Here is a 19880-nt window from a genome sequence, read left to right on the forward strand (position 1 = left end):
CATCAAAACATCCATCACATCTGCCACATTCCCAGAAGATTGGAACCATGCTTTGGTCAACACCATCCTCAAGAAGCCGCCGGCCAACATGAGCCACGTGTGCAACTTCCGACCTGTCTCCCTACTCTTCTACCCTATGAAAGTGATAGAGAAGGCCATCAGCAAGAAACTCACAACCCACCTCGAACAACACCACCTAATGGACAACATTACAATGAGGATTCAGAAAAAAATACAGCACCAAAACAGCAGACATTGCAGCTACAGATGACATCCAGACCATTCCTGGACCAAAGACAAACAGCGCCCTCATCCCGCTCGACTTCATTGTGACATTCCACACGGTCTCCCACAACACACTCATCAAGATTCCATGAGCTTGGCACCCAGGAATCTAACTCAACTGGATCTGCTACCTCCTCATGGGAAAATTCCTAAAAGTCATACTGCTATCCTTGACATTGGGGACCGTGAGCCTGATCTGCAGTCCCCCAGGGATCATCTTTCAGCCCAACCCTGTTCAACGTCTACATGACTCCACTCCCCAACATAATTTGATCCCAGGACACCAACCTAATCTCCTACAGCAGCAACATCCAACTCATCATCTCCCTGACAGATAAAACAACCAACACCACAGCCAACTTTACCAAATGCATAACCATGGTAGCAGAATGGTAGCAGAATGGATAAGAGCCAACTACTTGAAGTTCAACTTCAAGAAGATAGAAGTACTGGTCTTCAGAAACAGAACCTCCCGTGGGATGCCACCTGGTGGCTAATAGAGCTAGGACCAACACCCACTGACCTCGCCAGAAATCTGGGGATCATCCTGAATGACAAGCTCAACAGTGAGTGCTGCCTGCTTCCACATCCTATGTATGGTACAAAAAATCTTCAAATGGCCGCCACAGAACACCAGACGCACCATCACACAAGCGCTCATCACAAGCAGACTTGACTATGACAATGCACTCGACGTTGGAATCTCTAAGAAGCTCCTACACAGACTTCATACCATCTAGAATGCTTATGCTAGACTCATACTTAACCTCCCATGTCGGACTCACATCTCACCCCACCTCAGAGAGCTCCACTGGCTCTGCATTCACAAATGCAACCAATTCAAAGTCCTCATGCACATGTACAATGCCTTGCATCACATCTGGCCAGCATACCTGAACAGCCGCATATACTTTCACCTGCCTACCAGACACCTATGCTCAGCCTCACTCTCCTCCATTCCTTCTTGCATTCACAAAAGCTGAGCAGATCGCTCAGTCTCATAAATCACACCCAAAATATGGAATGCCCTAACACAACACATTAGAGCCTCCTCACTTCTGAAGTTCCACGAGAAGCTGAAGAACTGGCTCTTTGAATACCTCAGGGACCACACGCCTACACACCTGCTCAGGTACCTGAAGACCCTAAAGGGTGATTAGTGCTCTCTACAAATTGACATGCTATTTAGCATTTTGTGATGTAGGGCCTTAATGAAGAACTTTATAGACCACTCTAAATCGGCGGTGCTCTGGCCCCACCACACTTGTGGATTCCGCGTTCAACTATAGCACTGGCGAACTGAAGATTTTGTAGATTCCTGCCCTGCAGGAGAGATCCCTCCACTGGTCCTCCACTAGGGGAGAGGAGGACATGGCATAAAATGAAACATAATAAGGATAAATGTATATGTTCCCTTCAATATAACACACACAGTGGAATCAACCACACATGCACAGTCTCACATGAATCTAATATAAGCAAATGCTGTTCAAGCCTGAGGTGAACCAAAACCAAAGTGAAACACCCAGTGCGTGGTGAATAGTGAAATCTACCATTGCTAATGCAACTTACCAACAATGATTTTGTAACGACATATAATACTATATACATATATACATTTATGCTTATTATGTTTCATTTTTCAGTTCCCCTGAAGAAGGGATCTTGCATCCCGAAATGCATTGGGATAAAACAACAAATTCATCATAGGAATGCTTTGTTAGATCAGCTGAAAATTCATGTAATGTTCAATGACAAGGAATGGCGAGAACCAAGATTTTATTGGTTTCTAATACAGAAGATTTTGTCATGCTAAAAAATGTTGATGTGATTACTTTGACATTATGCTTATGTTTTTGTTAAAGCAAGATGGATTAAAATAATGTTTAATGTATAAAAAAAAAAATCTAATTTTGTGGATATACTTTCGACAAATTCATATATTTGCACAAAGCAGTGTGGGTAGGGTCAAGTGATTCTATACACTTGAAATATTAGGTTGAGTTTCGGTAATGAGGAGAATAGCTACCTCCTTTCCCCCCCAGCACGCCCAAATTAAACACATGTTTAATATTCCATTTAGGATTACATCTCAAAAAATTAGGTGTGCGCAGGAGATTATTATCATTCAGCAATCCACCCTATGGCAGACTCAGTTTCATAAGTATTGTGACAGACATCACTTTAGGGTGACTGAAGGTATCTAATGAACATCTCTCTGTTGTTTCTGATTTAATTGCCTATGGCTGAGGTTGAGTGTTCAAAGAAAATAAAACTATGTGAAAGTATGAGAGATGTTTTACGTGGCTACCAACAAAGGCAGAAAGCAAAGGAATGCTGATTCAAATTTCAGCTCATCAAAAAAAATACAGAAAATGGTCACACACATATGAGTTTTTCAAGCATCACCATTCACCTAATTTCACATTTCTTGGCCAATGAACCTCAGTAGAACTAGACTATTCCTCATCTTCATTCTAGACAGCTTTAGCAAAACCAACTTTGTTGTTGCCTCGATCGAAAATGCTGTAGTATTCTCTGATGAACACATCTCCGAGGATCCAGAGGTCTCCAGCCGCGGTGGGTATGTCCATGCTTTGGAGTCCAGTCGTGCATGATGTTTTACTCTAAAACGAAAATGGAGAAGACGTGATAAATAGGTTGATACCTTACTTGTGGTTATTTACCAGTCTCCAGTGCTCCCAATCCAACTCTGTCTCACCACAGCCCTTACTGAGGTGCAGACAGTTCCCTGACAAGAAGCTTACTGCAAAGGAAATTTAACCCTGCAGTATTTACAAGCAGATCCTAAAATGTCTCAACACCCCTAATTCATTTGATATTTTCTTAGGTTCAAGAGCCCATAGCAATAATGTTTCCGAGGTGGATGGAGGTGAGATCTGTGACAAGAAAGAGTAGGATTAAGAGTGATGATTATTGTTAATTAATAAAGACATCATCTCCAAATCTGACGTTCTAAGTGCAAACCTGAATAAGGTAAATCAGCACAAGCCAATCACCCATACAAATGGAAATTGGCACAGTTCACCAGATGAAACTTCTTTTTTTGTTTTATATAACGCGAACAAGACCCGAAGATATCAGAGCACTTTACATAGCATCAGTTTCGCTATACAAGAACACATACATTTTTTGTCAGGCACAGGGAGATTAAGTGATTTGCCGAGAATCACAGGATGTTGAGCGTCGTAGCCGAGATTCGACCCGGTTCCCCAGCTTCGATGTCGACTGCTCTAGCCGTAGGGCTACATCCTCTTGAAACAGACACCACAGAATGTCCTCAGAATTCATCGACAGTGCCCCGGGACCAAACCTTGATGCATCAATATACTCCACTGACAATACCAAGAAGCATGAGCAGGAGCCAATGAGGCGGCTCTGAAGGTGTTCTGTGGACATAGTTTGAAAACATGGGATTGTATCGGCTGATAAATAGCATAGTCGATATATTAAGCCAAATCTAGCTATTCCCTATTTAATATGCTAAATGATAAAGGCATTCTTCCAAGCCTCATGCTGATTTCTTCAGGTAAGCTAATAATGACCAACGCCGCCATTGTACTGTGCAGTCACTTCGTCCCAGCAGACTGAAGAAGAGGCTTCAATTCACTCTCAACCAGGAAAATGGTTCGCAGAACTGAAACTGGGAATGAGCTACGTGAAGCAGCAAAGGAAAGTCAACAGGCTACACACGTGTGCTTCTTATTACTTTCTCGGTTATGGCAACCAGCCTTCTATATTACCTGATTATGTCTACTTTAGTATAACCATTCCCGCCAATTGAAAATAACTTGAAGGTGACAATCTACGACTCTATAAATAAATACATATAGCTTTTCAATTCGGTTTCAGAATTTGGGATGACACTGGCCTACCAACAGCACTCCCTCTGGGTTTGGGATGTTGTTGGGCTGCCTACAGCACTCCCATAGGAAGGTGAGCATTCAGCCATAGAGAACAAGCATTGGCATAGCCAATAGGTCTCGCTTTTGGGACCTTATAAGTATTTAGTTCTGCAGCACAATATCCTTGGTGCAACAATATCAACCGTTGCATGGCTAAACACTTATAAACTCCCAAAGGCGAGACCTCTTGGCTATGCCACTGCTTGTTACACAACACTACAGCTTTTGTTTGAGGTTACTAAACAGCAGACACTTTAAAACACCTTTACTTAATGAAAGCTATCAAAATTATTCCTTAAAGTTTATTTTTGACCCAAAGCACCACAGCTTATAAAAAGAGTATACGTGGATATGCTTGTGCATAGTGACGCTGCTGTGCAGTATGCCTCACCGCAAATGCTTGAGCCCATATTGTGCCTTTAAATTTATTGTCTGTGTTTTTTTTCATTAGTTTGTAATATTATCTTTTCCTTGTATCTCTAGCCTTTGTTTTAAGTATACAGAGCGGTAGTGGAGGCGTGTGCAGCCAATAAGCAGGATATTTGGAGTAATGGTGTAGATGGAAGGAAGATGCATTTCTTATGGTTCCTTAAGGCTGCTACTGATTCCGGCTGTTTGTGTTAAGACGGGGCTGAGTAAAATAATTTAAAAGGGGTGGGGGGGGCGACAGAGAGGAAGCAGTACTGGTGTGAAAATTGTTCAATAGGCCAGAAAAAAAAGTAGCGGATGTTGGTTGTACTTACAGGGATACTAATCAGACCAACACTGCTCCAGATTTCTAGGTACATGTTACAAAACTATATTTAGTTGGCTAATGTAGATCCAAAGTAAGCAGTAACTAAAAAATGTAAGCGTTTCTACTATATAGATATACAATTAGCTGTGTATGAGACATTTTGTATTTCCATAACATCACGCTTCCTATTAAAACAGCACAGTAATAAAAAAAGTGCAATTAATAGCAATAATGCAAACATAGATGCCACACCAAGTACATAAGAGCAAATGTGTTAATCATTAAAGTTAATAAGATGTACCTATGTGTACTAATATTGTCTAGGGAGCTATGCAGTTGCTTGTTTACTATTAATCAGTTGCCGGTGTATAAGGTATATCCTAAAGAACTACTTTAGGTTGTTTTGGCCTTTATCTTTACTCACTAGACGCTCAGAAGACACTACAGCTTTTGCTGGAAGTTAGCAAACAGCAGACACTTTAAAACACCTAACCTTTGTGAAAGTTAGGGGAATTATGCCCTAAAGTTTTTTTTTGGACTGAAAGCACCATAGCTGACAAAGGGAGCACAAGTGTATATGTATATGCATTGTAACCCTGCTGTGTGGTATGCTTTTTCCCCCTTTTTTGCCTCCAAATTTCTCATCCACGGTGTTTGATTTGTTTGTAACATTACGTCTCCCTATTAAAAATTAAACAGTATAAACTGTGTACACTGCGGTGCTAAATCGGTGAGGCAGTGGCCATTACATGTCTTTGAAGGTGTTTTAAATACCTGCTTATTAGCTGCTTGGCGTCTCTGCTGAGCGCACCACATGATGCAGACTGTTAAAGTATTTAGACAATTTGCACGTTAACTGTTTGGCGTTTTTGCTACGAGAACAGAGCGTAGGGGACTGCAAACGTGTTTGTTACCTCCTTGGCCTTTCCCTTGAGCAACAAAGTTGTGGTATGAGTGTGCAGCCTATAAGCAGGATATTTAGAGTAATGGCGAAAATAAAAGAAAGATGCACTTTTTTATGGTTGGCCAACAGTTTTACTGACTCTGGCTGCTTCCACCAAGACCGGGCTGAGTATAATACTGTAAAAGGGGGGGGGGGGAGGGAAGGGTGGTGTGGAAGGGTAGTGTTTTTAAACTGTTGGATGGGGTCAAATTTAAAATAGCAGAAAGCTATACTTAGAAGGATTCGAATAATAACAAGACTTATTTATAAATGAAGTTACATGCTGAAAAACTATATGTATTTATGCAGCACGGACCTAAATGAAGCAGCACCTACTAAAAATGTATGTATGGACCTTAGAGGCATATGATTGGCAGGCTATGCAGTAACAAATTAGTAAAAAACATGTTTTTGTGTGCCTGAGAAGCACACAATGGGCAGAAGCCGAAAGGTTTTGTACTTTTTCTTATATTTTGTGCTTGGCTCAAAAGTTACACAGTAGAAAAATAATTAGGAATTTAGTTCAAAACTATATATGTATGTACCTAGGAAGCACACAATGATCAAAGGCTGAAACCTTTTGTACTTTATTAACATGAGTTGTTTGGCTTAAAAAACAACAACTCAGTACGCTAAAATGTAACCTTAAAAAACATTGACAAACACTAATCAGCTGCTATTGAACAACTGTATGTTTGTGATTAAAAAGCACAGGATCAGCTCGGGTTGTAACCTTTGAACTGTATAAAAATCACGCCAGCTAAAAACATACCTGTGTCTATGCCTGGAAGGAAGATAATTATCAAAGGCTGAAACCTTTGTACTTTATCAACTTCACATGCTAGGCTATAAAACAACACCACAGTACAATAAAATGTAATCTCGAAAAACACGGAAATACTGTAAGCAGCTGCTAATAAAGACGGGTGGTTCTGTCTAGAAGGCATACGATCAGCAGGGGCTGTAACCTTGTACATTTTATAAACATCAAACGTTGAACTAAAAATCTTGTTAGAAAAAAAAATGTAATCAGTATTAGAACATTGGAATGTTGGGAGCTCCATTGAAAACAATGGAGTGCTCCGGGCTTATAATGGCTGGTATAAGCCCGGAGCTCCAACATTCCAATGTGTCTTTGTTCACAGCTCTGGCTGTGAACAAAGACTTCAGGGAGCCTGAGGGGACTTGAATCCCCTCGCGCTCCCTGAAGGCTTTGTTTTGTTAGAACATTCTGCCCTCTAGTGGCAGAATGTTCTAATAGCCTTATAGCCCTTCGTGGCAGGGCTATACCGGCTTTTAAAGTCCCTCTGCTTTGTTAAAGTCCCTCGCCTTCGGCTCGGGCCTTTAACGCTGCAGCGGGCCTTTAACAGCCGGTATAGCCCGCTACGGCAGGCTATAAGGCTATAATAATATTTTAAAAAAGGACGCTAAGGCAGGCACTAACTTAGCACAAAAAAAAACAACGTGTTTTAGCATGCTGTAAATTAAAGTGTTTAGAAGCTGCAGTTTAGGGGATTTGACTGGCTCTACTTTAATATGTGTATATATTTGGCAAAGAACACGTTCATTTGTCATAAATGTATGCCTTGTAGCCATACAATTAACTAAAGCTTAAACGTTTGCCACTTTATAAAAAAGTTAGCAGCATAAAGTATGTACATTGTTACGCTGCATAGGTGAAGTAGTGCCTATTGGATGGCGATATACATGTGTACAATACGTGCTCATTAATTGTTTGGCCTTTTTGCTGAGTGTACCAAGTAATCCAGACTGTAAAGGTGTTCAGACTATTTGCCCGTTAACTTTGTTGTCTCTCTGCTGAGCGCCCCAAGAAATGCGGCCTGTTTTGTTCTTGCACTGACACCAAATTGAGTATAACACTGTAAAAGGGGGCGCAGTCACATGTCCATATAGCTGGTTACAATACCTGCTCATTCACTCTTTGGCCTCTCTGCTGATCGCACCAAGTGATGCAAAATGCTATGTTTGCTCACGCAGAGACCATACTGCATATAGCAGTGTATAGGGGGAGAGGGTTGGGAGGGAGGCAGTACTAATAACCAAACTGTCCAATTAATTAAACATTTTAAATAACCTATGATAGCGCATTTGACATAAATTTGTGCTTTGGAGACACACAAACGGCAATGTTGAAACATTTTACACTTTATAAACAATTTAGCAGCATAAAGTGTGTACATTGTTATGGTGCATTGGTTAAGCAGTGCCTATTGGTTGTTGCTGTCAGTGTTAAAAAATACCTGCTTATGTACTCCTTGGCATCTTTGTTCAATGTATGCAATGAGCTGGACTGTACATGGGCTCTTACTATTTGCTTATTAACTCTTTGGCCTCTCTGCTGAGTGCACCAAGTGATGCAGACTGTTTTGTTTGCTTACACTGACAACAGATTGAGTACGACACTGTAAAGAGGGGCGCCGTGGGATATCCATATAGCTTATTAGAGTACCCGCTCACTAACACTTCGGCCTCTTTGCTGAGTGCACCAAGTGATGCGGAGTGTAGGTGTTCAATATATTTGCTCATGAAAATATTGGCCTTTGTGCTGAGCGCACCAAAAGATGAGGACTCTTACCTTACGCTAAGACCGGTCCAAATATAGCATTTATAGGGAGAGGGGGCGCAGTATTAGTGTTGCCAACATTTTAAATAACGAATATTGTACTTAAAGGCACACAATCGTCACTGGCTAAAACGTTTGTCACTTAATAAGCATCACGTGTTTAATGTTAAAACAGTAAACTTTTTGCCTCCTTGCTGAGCGTATGAAGTAATCCGGACTGTAAAGGGGTTCTGACTATTTGCTTATTAACTCTTTGCCTTTTCTGTTAAGCGCACCAAGTGATGGAGATGCTGTGTCTGCTTACGCAGAGACCGCACGGCGTATAGCACTGTAAAGGGGGAGCGGTACTAGTGGTCAAACTGTCAAATAAACTAAAATTTAAAATAACGGTTGTTCGTGCATTTGACATAAATTTGTGCCTTGTAGGCACATAATTGGCAATGGAGAAACACAGCGGAAAAGCAAGCCTTGTAGTTAACAGCCACAATTCAGCCTTGTTAACATATACATGGCATTTTATAAACCTGTGAAGGAGTTACCTTGGTCGGTGCGGCGAGCCACTCCTGCCGCCTCACACACCGCGTTAAATGATTTGTGATGTTTACCCAGAGGTCGAAGTGCAGTAAAAACAAGAAGGGCTGGGCGAGAAGGGAGGGGGGAATGCGAGGAGCCTGAATACAAGTGACGAAAAAAGAGGAAGAGAAGGGAGATGCAAGCAGAGCATCAAAGGGCTGGGTGAGAAGGGAGGGGGGAATGCAAGGAGCAGCTGTGCACGTGCACTCCATCGTGCACGCAAGCTCTAGGCCGGCAAAACCATGTGGGTAGCACTTTTGAAAACCCACTTACAAAATGTCTCAAAGAGACAGCTTTCGCTGTCTCAACGAGACCTAAAAAAGGACCCTCTCTAAACTCACACATCTGGCAAAAAGTCACAACTTCTAGTTCACAGCAAAATCTTTGAAGGAGCTAACAGCAAGCTTCACTTGATAGTGTGTATATTCCACAGCCAGAGAGAGAAGAAGAATGACTGAAGGATGCAGTCCTTGTAGTTACCATGGGGATAATGAATGATGGTGTCAACATCTATACTGCTTCCTGTTTGTAGAAGGGGAAATAACCAAGACCCTCAGTGGCACACATTTATTTCTGTGCTCTATCAAAACCTCCAGAAGCACCTTTTCTAACTGGCATTTTTTTCCCACATTGGTGTTCGAAGTTTTTCAATGTTAACTTCACGTTGCTAGACTGGATTTACCTGTCAGAGTGTTTCTTAATCAATGCACACAGAATAATCTGCACATCCCTAAACATTTTAGCGATTCTCCTCCATACTGTTTACATTTCTCTTCTAATGTGGCAAGGAATTTAATACAATTTTCTGATATCTTCAACAAATACATCATATGAGAACTGGAAGCCTCTGACCACATGTCGGAGGCTTTCCGGGTCCCATTGCTGGTTTGTTTTGATCGCCGCATTGCGATGCAGGCAGTGGAAAGTGAAACCGGACGGTCATTCCGGTTGGATTCCGATGGGCTCTAGGAGCCCGCCGGCCAATCAGAGGCCTGCCCGTAATCCCTATGGACGGTGTTTCCGCCCCAAGGATTACGGAGTTGGTTTCCGACAGGCTTTCCACATTGGGCTTTCCGACATGGAAAGCCTGTTGGAAAGCAACATTGGGGGCCCCTAGCAGGACTCCCTTCACCCTGCAGCCTCTGGTTGGGGGCATGCACCCCTGTTCATCCCTGCACCGTGTGGCAGGCACCCTGAGGTGCCTGCCACGCAGTTCAGAGATGAACAGATCTTCCCATTTTTCTATGGGAGTTTGTGCTACGGCCGATTTACGGCCGCAGCACAAGCTCCCATAGACAAATGGGAGTATGCGACTGCACATTGTAATCCTGCGGTGGGGACTGCCGACCAGAGATCAGTCGGTCCCGATTCCACAACGGTGTCGGGCGCATATGAGTCCATCCAACATCGTAATGAGGCCCTTCGTTTGTTATGCTTTTATTCATGCCCTGTTTACTTGTGTACAATATTTTACACTTCTTTTCATTCAATCTTATGCCTCATTTTCTTGCTCACTCCTCACGCCTTGCCCTTGATCCCTCCTCCTTATTTTGTAAGGGATCTTAGAAGAACCTTTGAACAGGTGCACACTCCCCTGCTGCACCTCTACTACCCAAATTGGTATGAGTGAGTGCAAAGAAGAAACTTGATATAATTTCTATCAACCCCCACAGGCAACACTCTTTGGTATGTGCTGTTTAACCTTTCCTATCCTACATACTAATGCCGTATTTGTGAAATAAATAAGTGCTAGAGCCAAATATTGTTACAATGAGATTGTCCGTGGCTTCATCCAGTGCCAGCTCTCTCCTATGGCATCTCTGCAGCTGCCACAATCCCCGACCCAATTTGAAGGTCAGTTCTTTTGCACTGTACAATGCTCCATTGCTCTTTTGCTAGGTTTTTGCAGTGCTGTAGTGATACTAACTGATATTTTTAATTTTGTCATTTGTTTCCAAGAGGTGACATCCAGCACCCCGCTCAGATGGACTGATCCCAAATTCCTACATGTCTTGCATATGTAGCTTTCCAGTGGGGATTTTTGCATTTTTGTGTTTGTAGTCCAGAAATCGTAATGCAAAACTAAAATCACGGGCCACTATTCAAAGTTAATCGGTCATGCCTATACAAGAGCTGTTGGCTTTGTTAATGTCTTTTAGCCATTGCATACAGTACCGCAGCTGCTGTGTGGCATGGCTGAAAGTTAGGTAAAAAGTGCGATGATTGGGCCAGCACTGATCACGAGGGGCAGTGATCTGTTTTGTGAGATTATTTTCTGCCTTCACAAAAAAAAAAGATCAGGAACAAATGATAATAACACCTTGTCAGCAAATGTAAAAATGTTTAGGTCGAACCTTGCTTAGCGACCTGTTGTATATGCTTTGTGGGGTTCAGCACAGCCCATTGCTCGCCATTGCTTTTCATCTGTCTATGTCAGTGTCCTTTAAAAATCCTTGCTTGCTAGTGGGCGGCCCTGCGTCCTTGTTTCTCCTTTTTCTCTTCCGCTACTCCCACAAAACAGGGACTAAGGATACAATAGGGAACTAAATATAGTCACTCTTTTATGTACTATAATCATAAATAATGACAGAAAGAGACGGATTTTTAGCTAAAGGCAGATCTGGAAATCTTTTAATCCCATGCCAGATTACACTATGTTTATCTGTTTTGTGGGGGACTATTTTTTTCTTGGTTTCCTGCAGTGTTACTGTTTGCCTATGTTCAGCTTCGGCACCATAGCTGATTAAATTTTAATTCCTCCCTCCCACCTCCTCTTAATGTCACAGTTGTGTTAGTGCTGCCTCAGCTCTGTTTATGTATTTGTATTGGCCTTCATTTTAGGGGGATTGGGTTTGTTCTTTTTTAGTTTGTGCACTCTTTTAGTTTTGTTGCAAAGTGCAAAGGTTTTCCTGGCTCAGCACAGTGCTCCCTTCATGTACGCTGCACTTTATCTTTTACAGACGCTCGCTCGCCTCCCTGTTATTTAAAGGACAGCCGCAGTGAAAAGGGCTTTCCCTGGGCAGATATATGGCGTGCCTTAAGGAGAAGTGACTCTTAGCTGCATTGTTTTCTTTACTATCAACTTGATGCCTGATTCACGACCGCCACGCTTCATGTTTTGTGAAGCAGGTGCCGTGTTGATGAAAGAAAGCCACGCGGCCCTTTCCTCAGACGTTGCTCTCCCATTCATGCCCTCGGTGTTGATTGCCCTCATTTATTTTTATTGGCTTGCACCTACACTATTTTAATTCACTCTTTCCCCACTAGGTACGATGATTGGTTAAAATAAATGACCCTTCACCCTCAAACACAGTTCACTCGTCCCTTAGGAATCCCACACCCTTCATGCCCGTTGCTCCCCTGCACTGGAAGAGATCACCTTGTGGCCAAGAAAAGCATTACCCATCCACACGTGAGCTGGTGCTGCAGTTCGCACAGCTTCTGTGCATGCCGCTACTAACATGTGTGCAAACATATCAGAATTGTGGAACACAAGCGGAAGCTCAATCAGCTGTAGAATCCTTTAAGAAAAGCAGCACACATATTTTTTGTCAGTAAATACATGTATGTGTGTTGTATGGCCTTTCCATGCAGCAATGTGTTATGTTGCTTTCCATTGCCAGCCTTACATTGATATACAGGAGCAGCATAACCCAAAGAGGCCAGTGTCGATGAGGCGGCATTTAACTGTGAGGTGGAACTTTGGGATCAAGGTAGTGTCACATTAGTGGGCTAGTGTTATGGAAGGTAGTTTCTGGGTGGTGTTCTGCATTAGACACTGTAACCGATAAGGGTGTAATGATGAATTAAATAGAGCATGTCAGTGTCCTGTGGGGCCGTGCCTAGGAGAATGATAACTACACAAAGGACTTCCACTTATATCCTGTGCTGTAAGCCTGCTGCCTACCTTAGGGTAGTAGTATCAGGAGGAACCGCCTACACTAGGGTGAGTGAAGATCAAGTTTTCAAAGTTTGGACAGGCTGTAAATTTGGCATAGGCTGGACATTTTCCCAAATATTTGTAGGGAAGAAGATACAGTATGCAAGGTCTTAAAGCACACAAAGCTTTTTAGTGTTTTTTCATTATAGGAAACCCACTGAACACAGGTTATTGCTATATTTTACTACTAAACAAGCAGTCACAAGTGCAATCACCTTGCAAGCAGTCACAAGTGCAATCACCTTGCAAGCAGTCACAAGTGCAATTACCTTGCAAGCAAGATGGAAATGATTTGAATGGTGTAGCAGGTACAGTGGCCAAATGCTCTAGGAAACCCAGTGACCACTGATTATTGCTATATCTTACTACTACCCAGTGGTGGCTCCTCCGCTAAGGTGGAGGAGCATTGCCCCACTGATTTGGCAGCAGTGAAAGAAAGAAAAAAATATAATGAAAATAACTCGAGGTTATTATCATTTTGTGTTTATCCTTCTGCTCGCAGCTTTGAGGGCGGGATGGGACTGCTCCAAGGACAGAGGAGCAGGGAAGGAGTGGTTTGCCCACTCCAATGTGCGCATGAATGCTTGGCCGGTCCTCTCGGGCCAGCCAAGCGGTCATTCGCACTTTGCATGGTCTCCATGCAGGCTGCATTACAGTCTGCGCGGAGAACATGCCCAGGCCTCCAGCTCCTGTCTGAGTGCCGAACCACAGCGCTCAGACCCATCACAAGGCTGCAGTGCGACAGCAGAGAGGCAGGGCAAGGGGGTATGTTATTTTTTTCTTTTTTTACCCCCACTTACCTCCCTGACCTGCCACCCCCGATCGCTGCCGGCTGCTCCTGCTACTATCCCCAAATCAGATCCAGCTCTGTACGATATCTCCCCACTTCCTACTGATCGTCTGCTGTCCCAGTGCTCCCTGTGGCTCATTGCGAGTATCACCTCCTCCACCGTGGGCTTCCTGACCGTTCCTCTATCCCCTCGTGGGCTTCTTCCCTCACTGGTTTTCTCTTCTTCTCACCTAGGGCACTGGTACACCTTAAAAGTGTATGGATCACCTTTTTTCACAGTACAGACAGATTTTGTTTAAAACACCTAAAGGGTCGATAAAGTATTTCAGTGCTTTGTAAGAGCACCAGTTATATTGCACAAATACGCTTTTTATGGCACTGGGGAGGTCAAATGCTTTGGCCAGGATCACAGGATGTTGAGCCAATGCTGAGAATTGAACCCTGTTCCCCTAGTCAGCAGCTCTTTCCATTATTTCACATCTTTATTATAGTGATCTGCAACATGTACAAAAAACATTGACAAAGACAAGAGATCTCGCATAGGTGAAGCCTATTGGTTTTGCCAGAGCTTGTTGTAATTTCTTTCCCTCAGCAGTCAGTCATAACTTTCTTTCATTATCTCTTGCTGCAGCTTCTTCACGAGTGACTGAATAAAAGCTCCTTTATAATGATGTTTGGGCATTACTCAGTGCTTAATCTGCAAAATAATAAGTGCCAGGGCTCTCGTCAGGAGGCCACTGCAGTTTGTACCACACGTTTAAATTACATTTTAAAGTTTTAAGTCAAAATAGCACCAAAAAGCACAAAGTGCCGGACCAGGACAAAGTCACAAGTTCAGGCCAATCACAATGGACTGTGTGCCGGCTACAGGAACCCAGTTAGGCCTGCTGAACCAAGTCCCTTAGATCCTGGTTGTGGAGCGTTGCGTGGATCAGCTTCAAAGATTCGCCATGAAGCCGGAGAGATTCACTGGTTCCGAGATGCGACGAGGCTGCGGTGTGAGGCACTGTTGTGTTGTCATTGAGGATCCAGTTGACCGGGCTTGCAAAATCCAGCATTGGAGATGCCACGCACAGGCGTTGATGCATTGATTTTGAGGAGCTGTGAGGTTGAGATTCGGAGTCCGCTGTAGTCATCATGGCTGCCGTCGATAAGAGATGCAAGGGCCTGGTGTGGCATCCTAGGTGTTGCTGGGGAATATGGGATTAGGTAAATTCCACTAGTGTTTATGTATGCTTAGCGGAATGTTAGAGAGACGGGTGCTAAATGGGTGGTGGCATTCCAAGAATATGATTTTCAGGCTGTGCATGTGCCAGGGAAAAGGCAATGTTGTAGCAGATTGCTTATCTAGGATGGTTAACGAAGGTGATGTGGAAGATGAGGAGGGTGCAAGTGATGGAGAGAAGGTTTGTGTTGTAAGTGAAGGAAGTGCTTGAGAACATGAGTGGATTGATGAGGTTTTAAAAGATGAGGTGTTACAAAATGTGTTAATGAGAATAGAGAAAGGGTGGGGAGAAAAGATGTTTTTGGATGGAGAACTTAAACCATTTTGGAGTGTCAAGGATGAGTTATCTGTGGATGAAGGCATGGTATTCAGGGGAACGAAAATAATTCCCAAGGGACACCAGGGAAATTTCAAGAACTAAGGAGCAGTTACGATCCAGTTATTGGTGTCCTGCAATGGACAAGAAGATAGAATGGGAGGGGAGAGAATGCATCTAGAGTTGTTTGAGTGCTAAGGTATGCAAACCCAGAGAGTAACCCATGGTGATGAGAGAGTTGTCCAAAAGAGCATGGGATGAAATTGCTATAGACATTTTAGGTCCTCTCAGTGCTGTGGCACACGTAAAGTTTATCATGGTGTTTGTTGATTTGTACTCTAGCTGGCTGGAGGTGAAAGTTGTGAATGAAGTGACCTCTAATAAGGTGATAGAGTTTTTGTCTGAGGTGTTTGTGAGAGAGAGAATGCCATAGTCAGTGTTGACTGATAATGGAGTGCAATTTGTGTTGAGAGAAACTAAAGATTTATTTAGGAGAAGAGGTATTAAACATGAAAGGTCTGTGCTTTATCACCCAGAAACTAATGGGATTGTGGAGAGGATGAGCCACAGTGGCGGCTCCTCGAGGGAGTGCTGCGGGGCGGCGAGGCGGGGGAGGGGCAGGGTGGGGGTAGTAAAATCCGGAATAGGGCCGAACGGAGTTGAGTACGAAATAAATAAATAAAACAAAGTACATTGCGCACTGCATCGCCGTTTCGGCATTGCAGCGCTCAATGTAATTCGTTTCATTTATTTATTTCTTTACTTGACTCCGTTCAGCCCTATTCTGGAGTTTACTAATACCCACCCCGCCCCGCCTCACCGCCCCACAGCACTCCCTCGAGGAGCTGCCACTGATGAGCCAAACGAATAAGGAGGCCACACAGTTGTCAAGAAGTTCTGGGAAAGATTCGAAGAAGGAACTAGCGAAGTGGGTAGAGGTATATAGACTAACCCCACATTGTATTACATGTAGACACCATTTGAATGGAGGCATGCCAATTCTATGTTATCTCTACCTTGGATGAAAGATTGTAAAGGGTCGGAGGAGTGTGTTGAGGATGAAAGATGGAAGAGTAGAGTGGGTGCGGAAGCAATGCGTGAAAAGCTTATACGGACAGTAAGAAGGCAGCCAAAGTTTTGTATGTGATGTGGTTAAAGGTAAATCTCCTGTCACTCATGAGGTATATTGCAGGTATAGTAAACAGATGAAGACAATTCAAGTTTCTAATAATGCTGTGAAAAAGAAAGGTGAACAAAAATGGAATTTGAACAGAGTTGTAAAGGTTTCTGAGAGAGCTAACATGGAAAGTAGCAAGGAAGAAATGGAAGAAACTGCCAATGGTGCTGATAATGAGTTGGAACAATGAAGAGGATGTGAGCACCATCAGAACAGTCCAGAAAGGATTTAAAGATGTTCCTATGGATAAATGACTTTTTAACTAGAGCTGTTTTGTATATAGTTTGGGGAGAATTAATTGTTTGTTGGTATAGAAAGGGAGAAGTGTGGTATCCTATGTGTTACTGTGGAATGTGGCACAATGTACATGTCACTAGTGCTTATGTATGCTTAGTGGAATGTTAGAGCGACAGTTTGAGTCTGAACGCTCGCGAGGCTGGATCTGTGGTTGGAGCCTATTATATGGAGTAAACTTTTACAGTGAATTAAGTTTGTGCCCTGCACCTTATTGGATTAGCCTACCTGGGCTGGAGATGCACTGTGCTGTCGGCGATGTCCCGGTTTCGAAGGCTGCTGTGGCAACGTGAGTCTTTGAGACGGGTCCAATCCAGGTGGCAGCGGCGATGTGTCGGTTCTGCTCGAGAATAAGCCTCGCAGCCAAAGAGATGCATCGGTTCTGCTCTGGGATATACCACTCAGCAGAGGAGATGTGTTTGAATAATCAAATCCTAGCTACACCTAGTCTTGTGAGCAGAGAGAAGGTGAAGGCACAAAATGGCTAAGCCAAGAAAATGCCAACTTTCTAAAAGGGGGAACAACCTTTACAACGCAACTTTTACAACGCACTACACTTACGACGCATTTTTTACAACGCAAAATCCATTACAACGCATTCCATTACAACGCATGACACTACAACGCATTTTTAAAAACTACCTTTACAACGCATTCCATTACAACGCATACTACCTTTACAACGCATACCATTACAACGCATAATATTACACTACACTATCCAACACTTACCCTACTGTTGCACCCCCTAGAGTTAGAATAGTAATTTTTACCCCTATACTATCCAACACTTACCCTACTGTTGCACCCCCTGGAGTTAGAATAGTAATTTTTACCCCTATACTATCCAACACTTACCCTACTGTTGCACCCCCTGGAGTTAGAATAGTCATTTTTACCCCTATACTATCCAACACTTACCCTACTGTTGCACCCCCTGGAGTTAGAATAGTAATTTTTACCCCTATACTATCCAACACTTACCCTACTGTTGCACCCCCTGGAGTTAGAATAGTAATTTTTACCCCTATACTATCCAACACTTACCCTACTGTTGCACCCCCTGGAGTTAGAATAGTCATTTTTACCCCTATACTATCCAACACTTACCCTACTGTTGCACCCCCTGGAGTTAGAATAGTAATTGTTACCCCTATACTATCCAACACTTACCCTACTGTTGCACCCCCTGGAGTTAGAAAAGTAATTTTTACCCCTATACTATCTAATACTTACCTTAAATGCAATTTAATATTATGCGTTGTAATGGTATGCGTTGTAAAGGTAGTATGCGTTGTAATGGAATGCGTTGTAAAGGTAGTTTTTAAAAATGCGTTGTAGTGTCATGCGTTGTAATGCAATGCGTTGTAATGGATTTTGCGTTGTAAAAAATGTGTTGTAAGTGCATGCGTTGTAAAAGTGTGCGTTGTAACGACATACATCCTTCTAAAAGTGGTATTTTCAGAATTGTAACTCAATATTAGACTTCACCATAAGTTACAATTTTAAATTAAGATTCCAGATATACCAAACATAAACCAGTTATATCTTCCCATTTTGAAATCATACTTATAAAATGTATTAAGGTATTCCCACTTTTATCTATTGAAGATATAGACCTTGCAGTAGTGAAAAACAAATGTAAGAGTTATTCACTACCAGGATATGTGATACTTAAAAGTACATGTCCCACTTTTTAAGTACACTGCACCCTGCCCTGGGGCTGTCCTTGGCCTACACTAGGGTTGACTTATATGTAATAAAAAGGAACGTTCGGGCCTAGCAAAGGGTTTATCATGCCAGGTCAACCTGGTAGTTTAAAACTGCACACACAGGCTCTGCAATGGCAGGCCTGAAACATGTTGAAATGGCTACTTAATTGGGTGGCACAGTCAGTGCTGGTGGCCCACTAGTAGCATTTAATTTACAGTCCCTGGGTTTATGTAGTGCACTCTACTAGGGACTTACAAGTAAATTAAATATGGCAACTGGGAGTAAGCCAATTTTACAATGGTTTAAGAAGAGAACACAAGCACTTTTAGGGGGAGTTTTATATAGCGCGAACTAGACCTAAAGGCATCAGAACACTTTACATGAGTGCTGGATGCGTTACAGACGGACACATACATTTTTTTTGTTAGGCATGGGGAGATTACGTGATTTGCCCAGAATCACAGGATGTTGAGTGTCCCTGCCAAGGTTCGAACCCCGTTCCCCAGCTCTGAGGCCGGCCGCTCTAGCCGTTAGGTCTCATCCATTTTAGCACTGGTTAGCAGGGCTAAAATGGTTAGCAGTGCTAAAGTGCACTGCATCCTACAGCCAATAACAAACTAATTCAGCAAAAAGGGGAGGAGGAAGGCAAAATGTTTGGGGACGATCCTACAGAAAGGGCCATTTCCAACATCAACTATCATTCACATTTTGTTTTCTCATACACAACATATAACAAATTGCAATAGGAAAGCCCACATCAGCCATTGCTCTTTTAAACTGCAAGTGTTCATATTTTTAATGATCACATGTCCACATCTGCCTAAAAGGAAGTGCACTTCAGTGCTAGGGTTACTTTGCATGTGTTTTTTCACATTCTTATCCTGTATTGTTACTTCTGGGTTTTGACTCACTGATAACATATGTTAATGAGCTTTGAGTCTTTCCCACTCGCTTACTTCGACCAGCCTCTTTCAGCCCTTGGCTTGACACTTTTGTCGCAACCTGGCTCACCTAGTGGAGTATTCATCTTGTAACTTATGTATACTTCCTCCTGCACTCCAGTGCTTGCATTGAACTGTGCGGCCTGCATGAGGGACTATTTCCCATCTGTTGTCCTCTGCCCACTCTCGGTGACTTGCTCTGTTCCTGCATGCCACTCTCTTATGTTCCTCCCCACATTCCGTCCTCTTTACCCCTGTCCTTCTCATCACCCCATCTCTTTTTCCCATTCTACTCCTTACCCTCACTCTTTTGTGTTACCCACTCCCTTTTATCCGTGTGCTCCTTGTCACCCTGTCATGATCTTCCTTTACCACTCCCTCTTTGCCTACATGCTTCCCCTCGTCAACCCCTGTTAGTCCGTCTTTTTGGTGCACAT

The 19880-nt window shown here is 43.0% G+C and overlaps 1 protein-coding gene across 1 annotated transcript in view; it reads right to left on the reverse strand.

Moving 5' to 3' along the window:
* Positions 1 to 2047: 2047 nt before the first annotated feature.
* LOC146854135 (pepsin A-like) overlaps positions 2048 to 19880 on the reverse strand; it is a 109782-nt gene continuing 91949 nt past the window's right edge. The window contains exon 9 of the mRNA XM_085651901.1: positions 2048 to 2912. Coding sequence (XP_085508027.1) covers positions 2763 to 2912 — 150 coding nt within the window. The 3' untranslated portion in view covers positions 2048 to 2762. The remainder of the gene's footprint in view (positions 2913 to 19880) is intronic.

This window comes from Triturus cristatus, chromosome 4_1 (genome assembly GCF_964204655.1).
Source record: "Triturus cristatus chromosome 4_1, aTriCri1.1, whole genome shotgun sequence".
Taxonomy (NCBI): domain Eukaryota; kingdom Metazoa; phylum Chordata; class Amphibia; order Caudata; family Salamandridae; genus Triturus; species Triturus cristatus.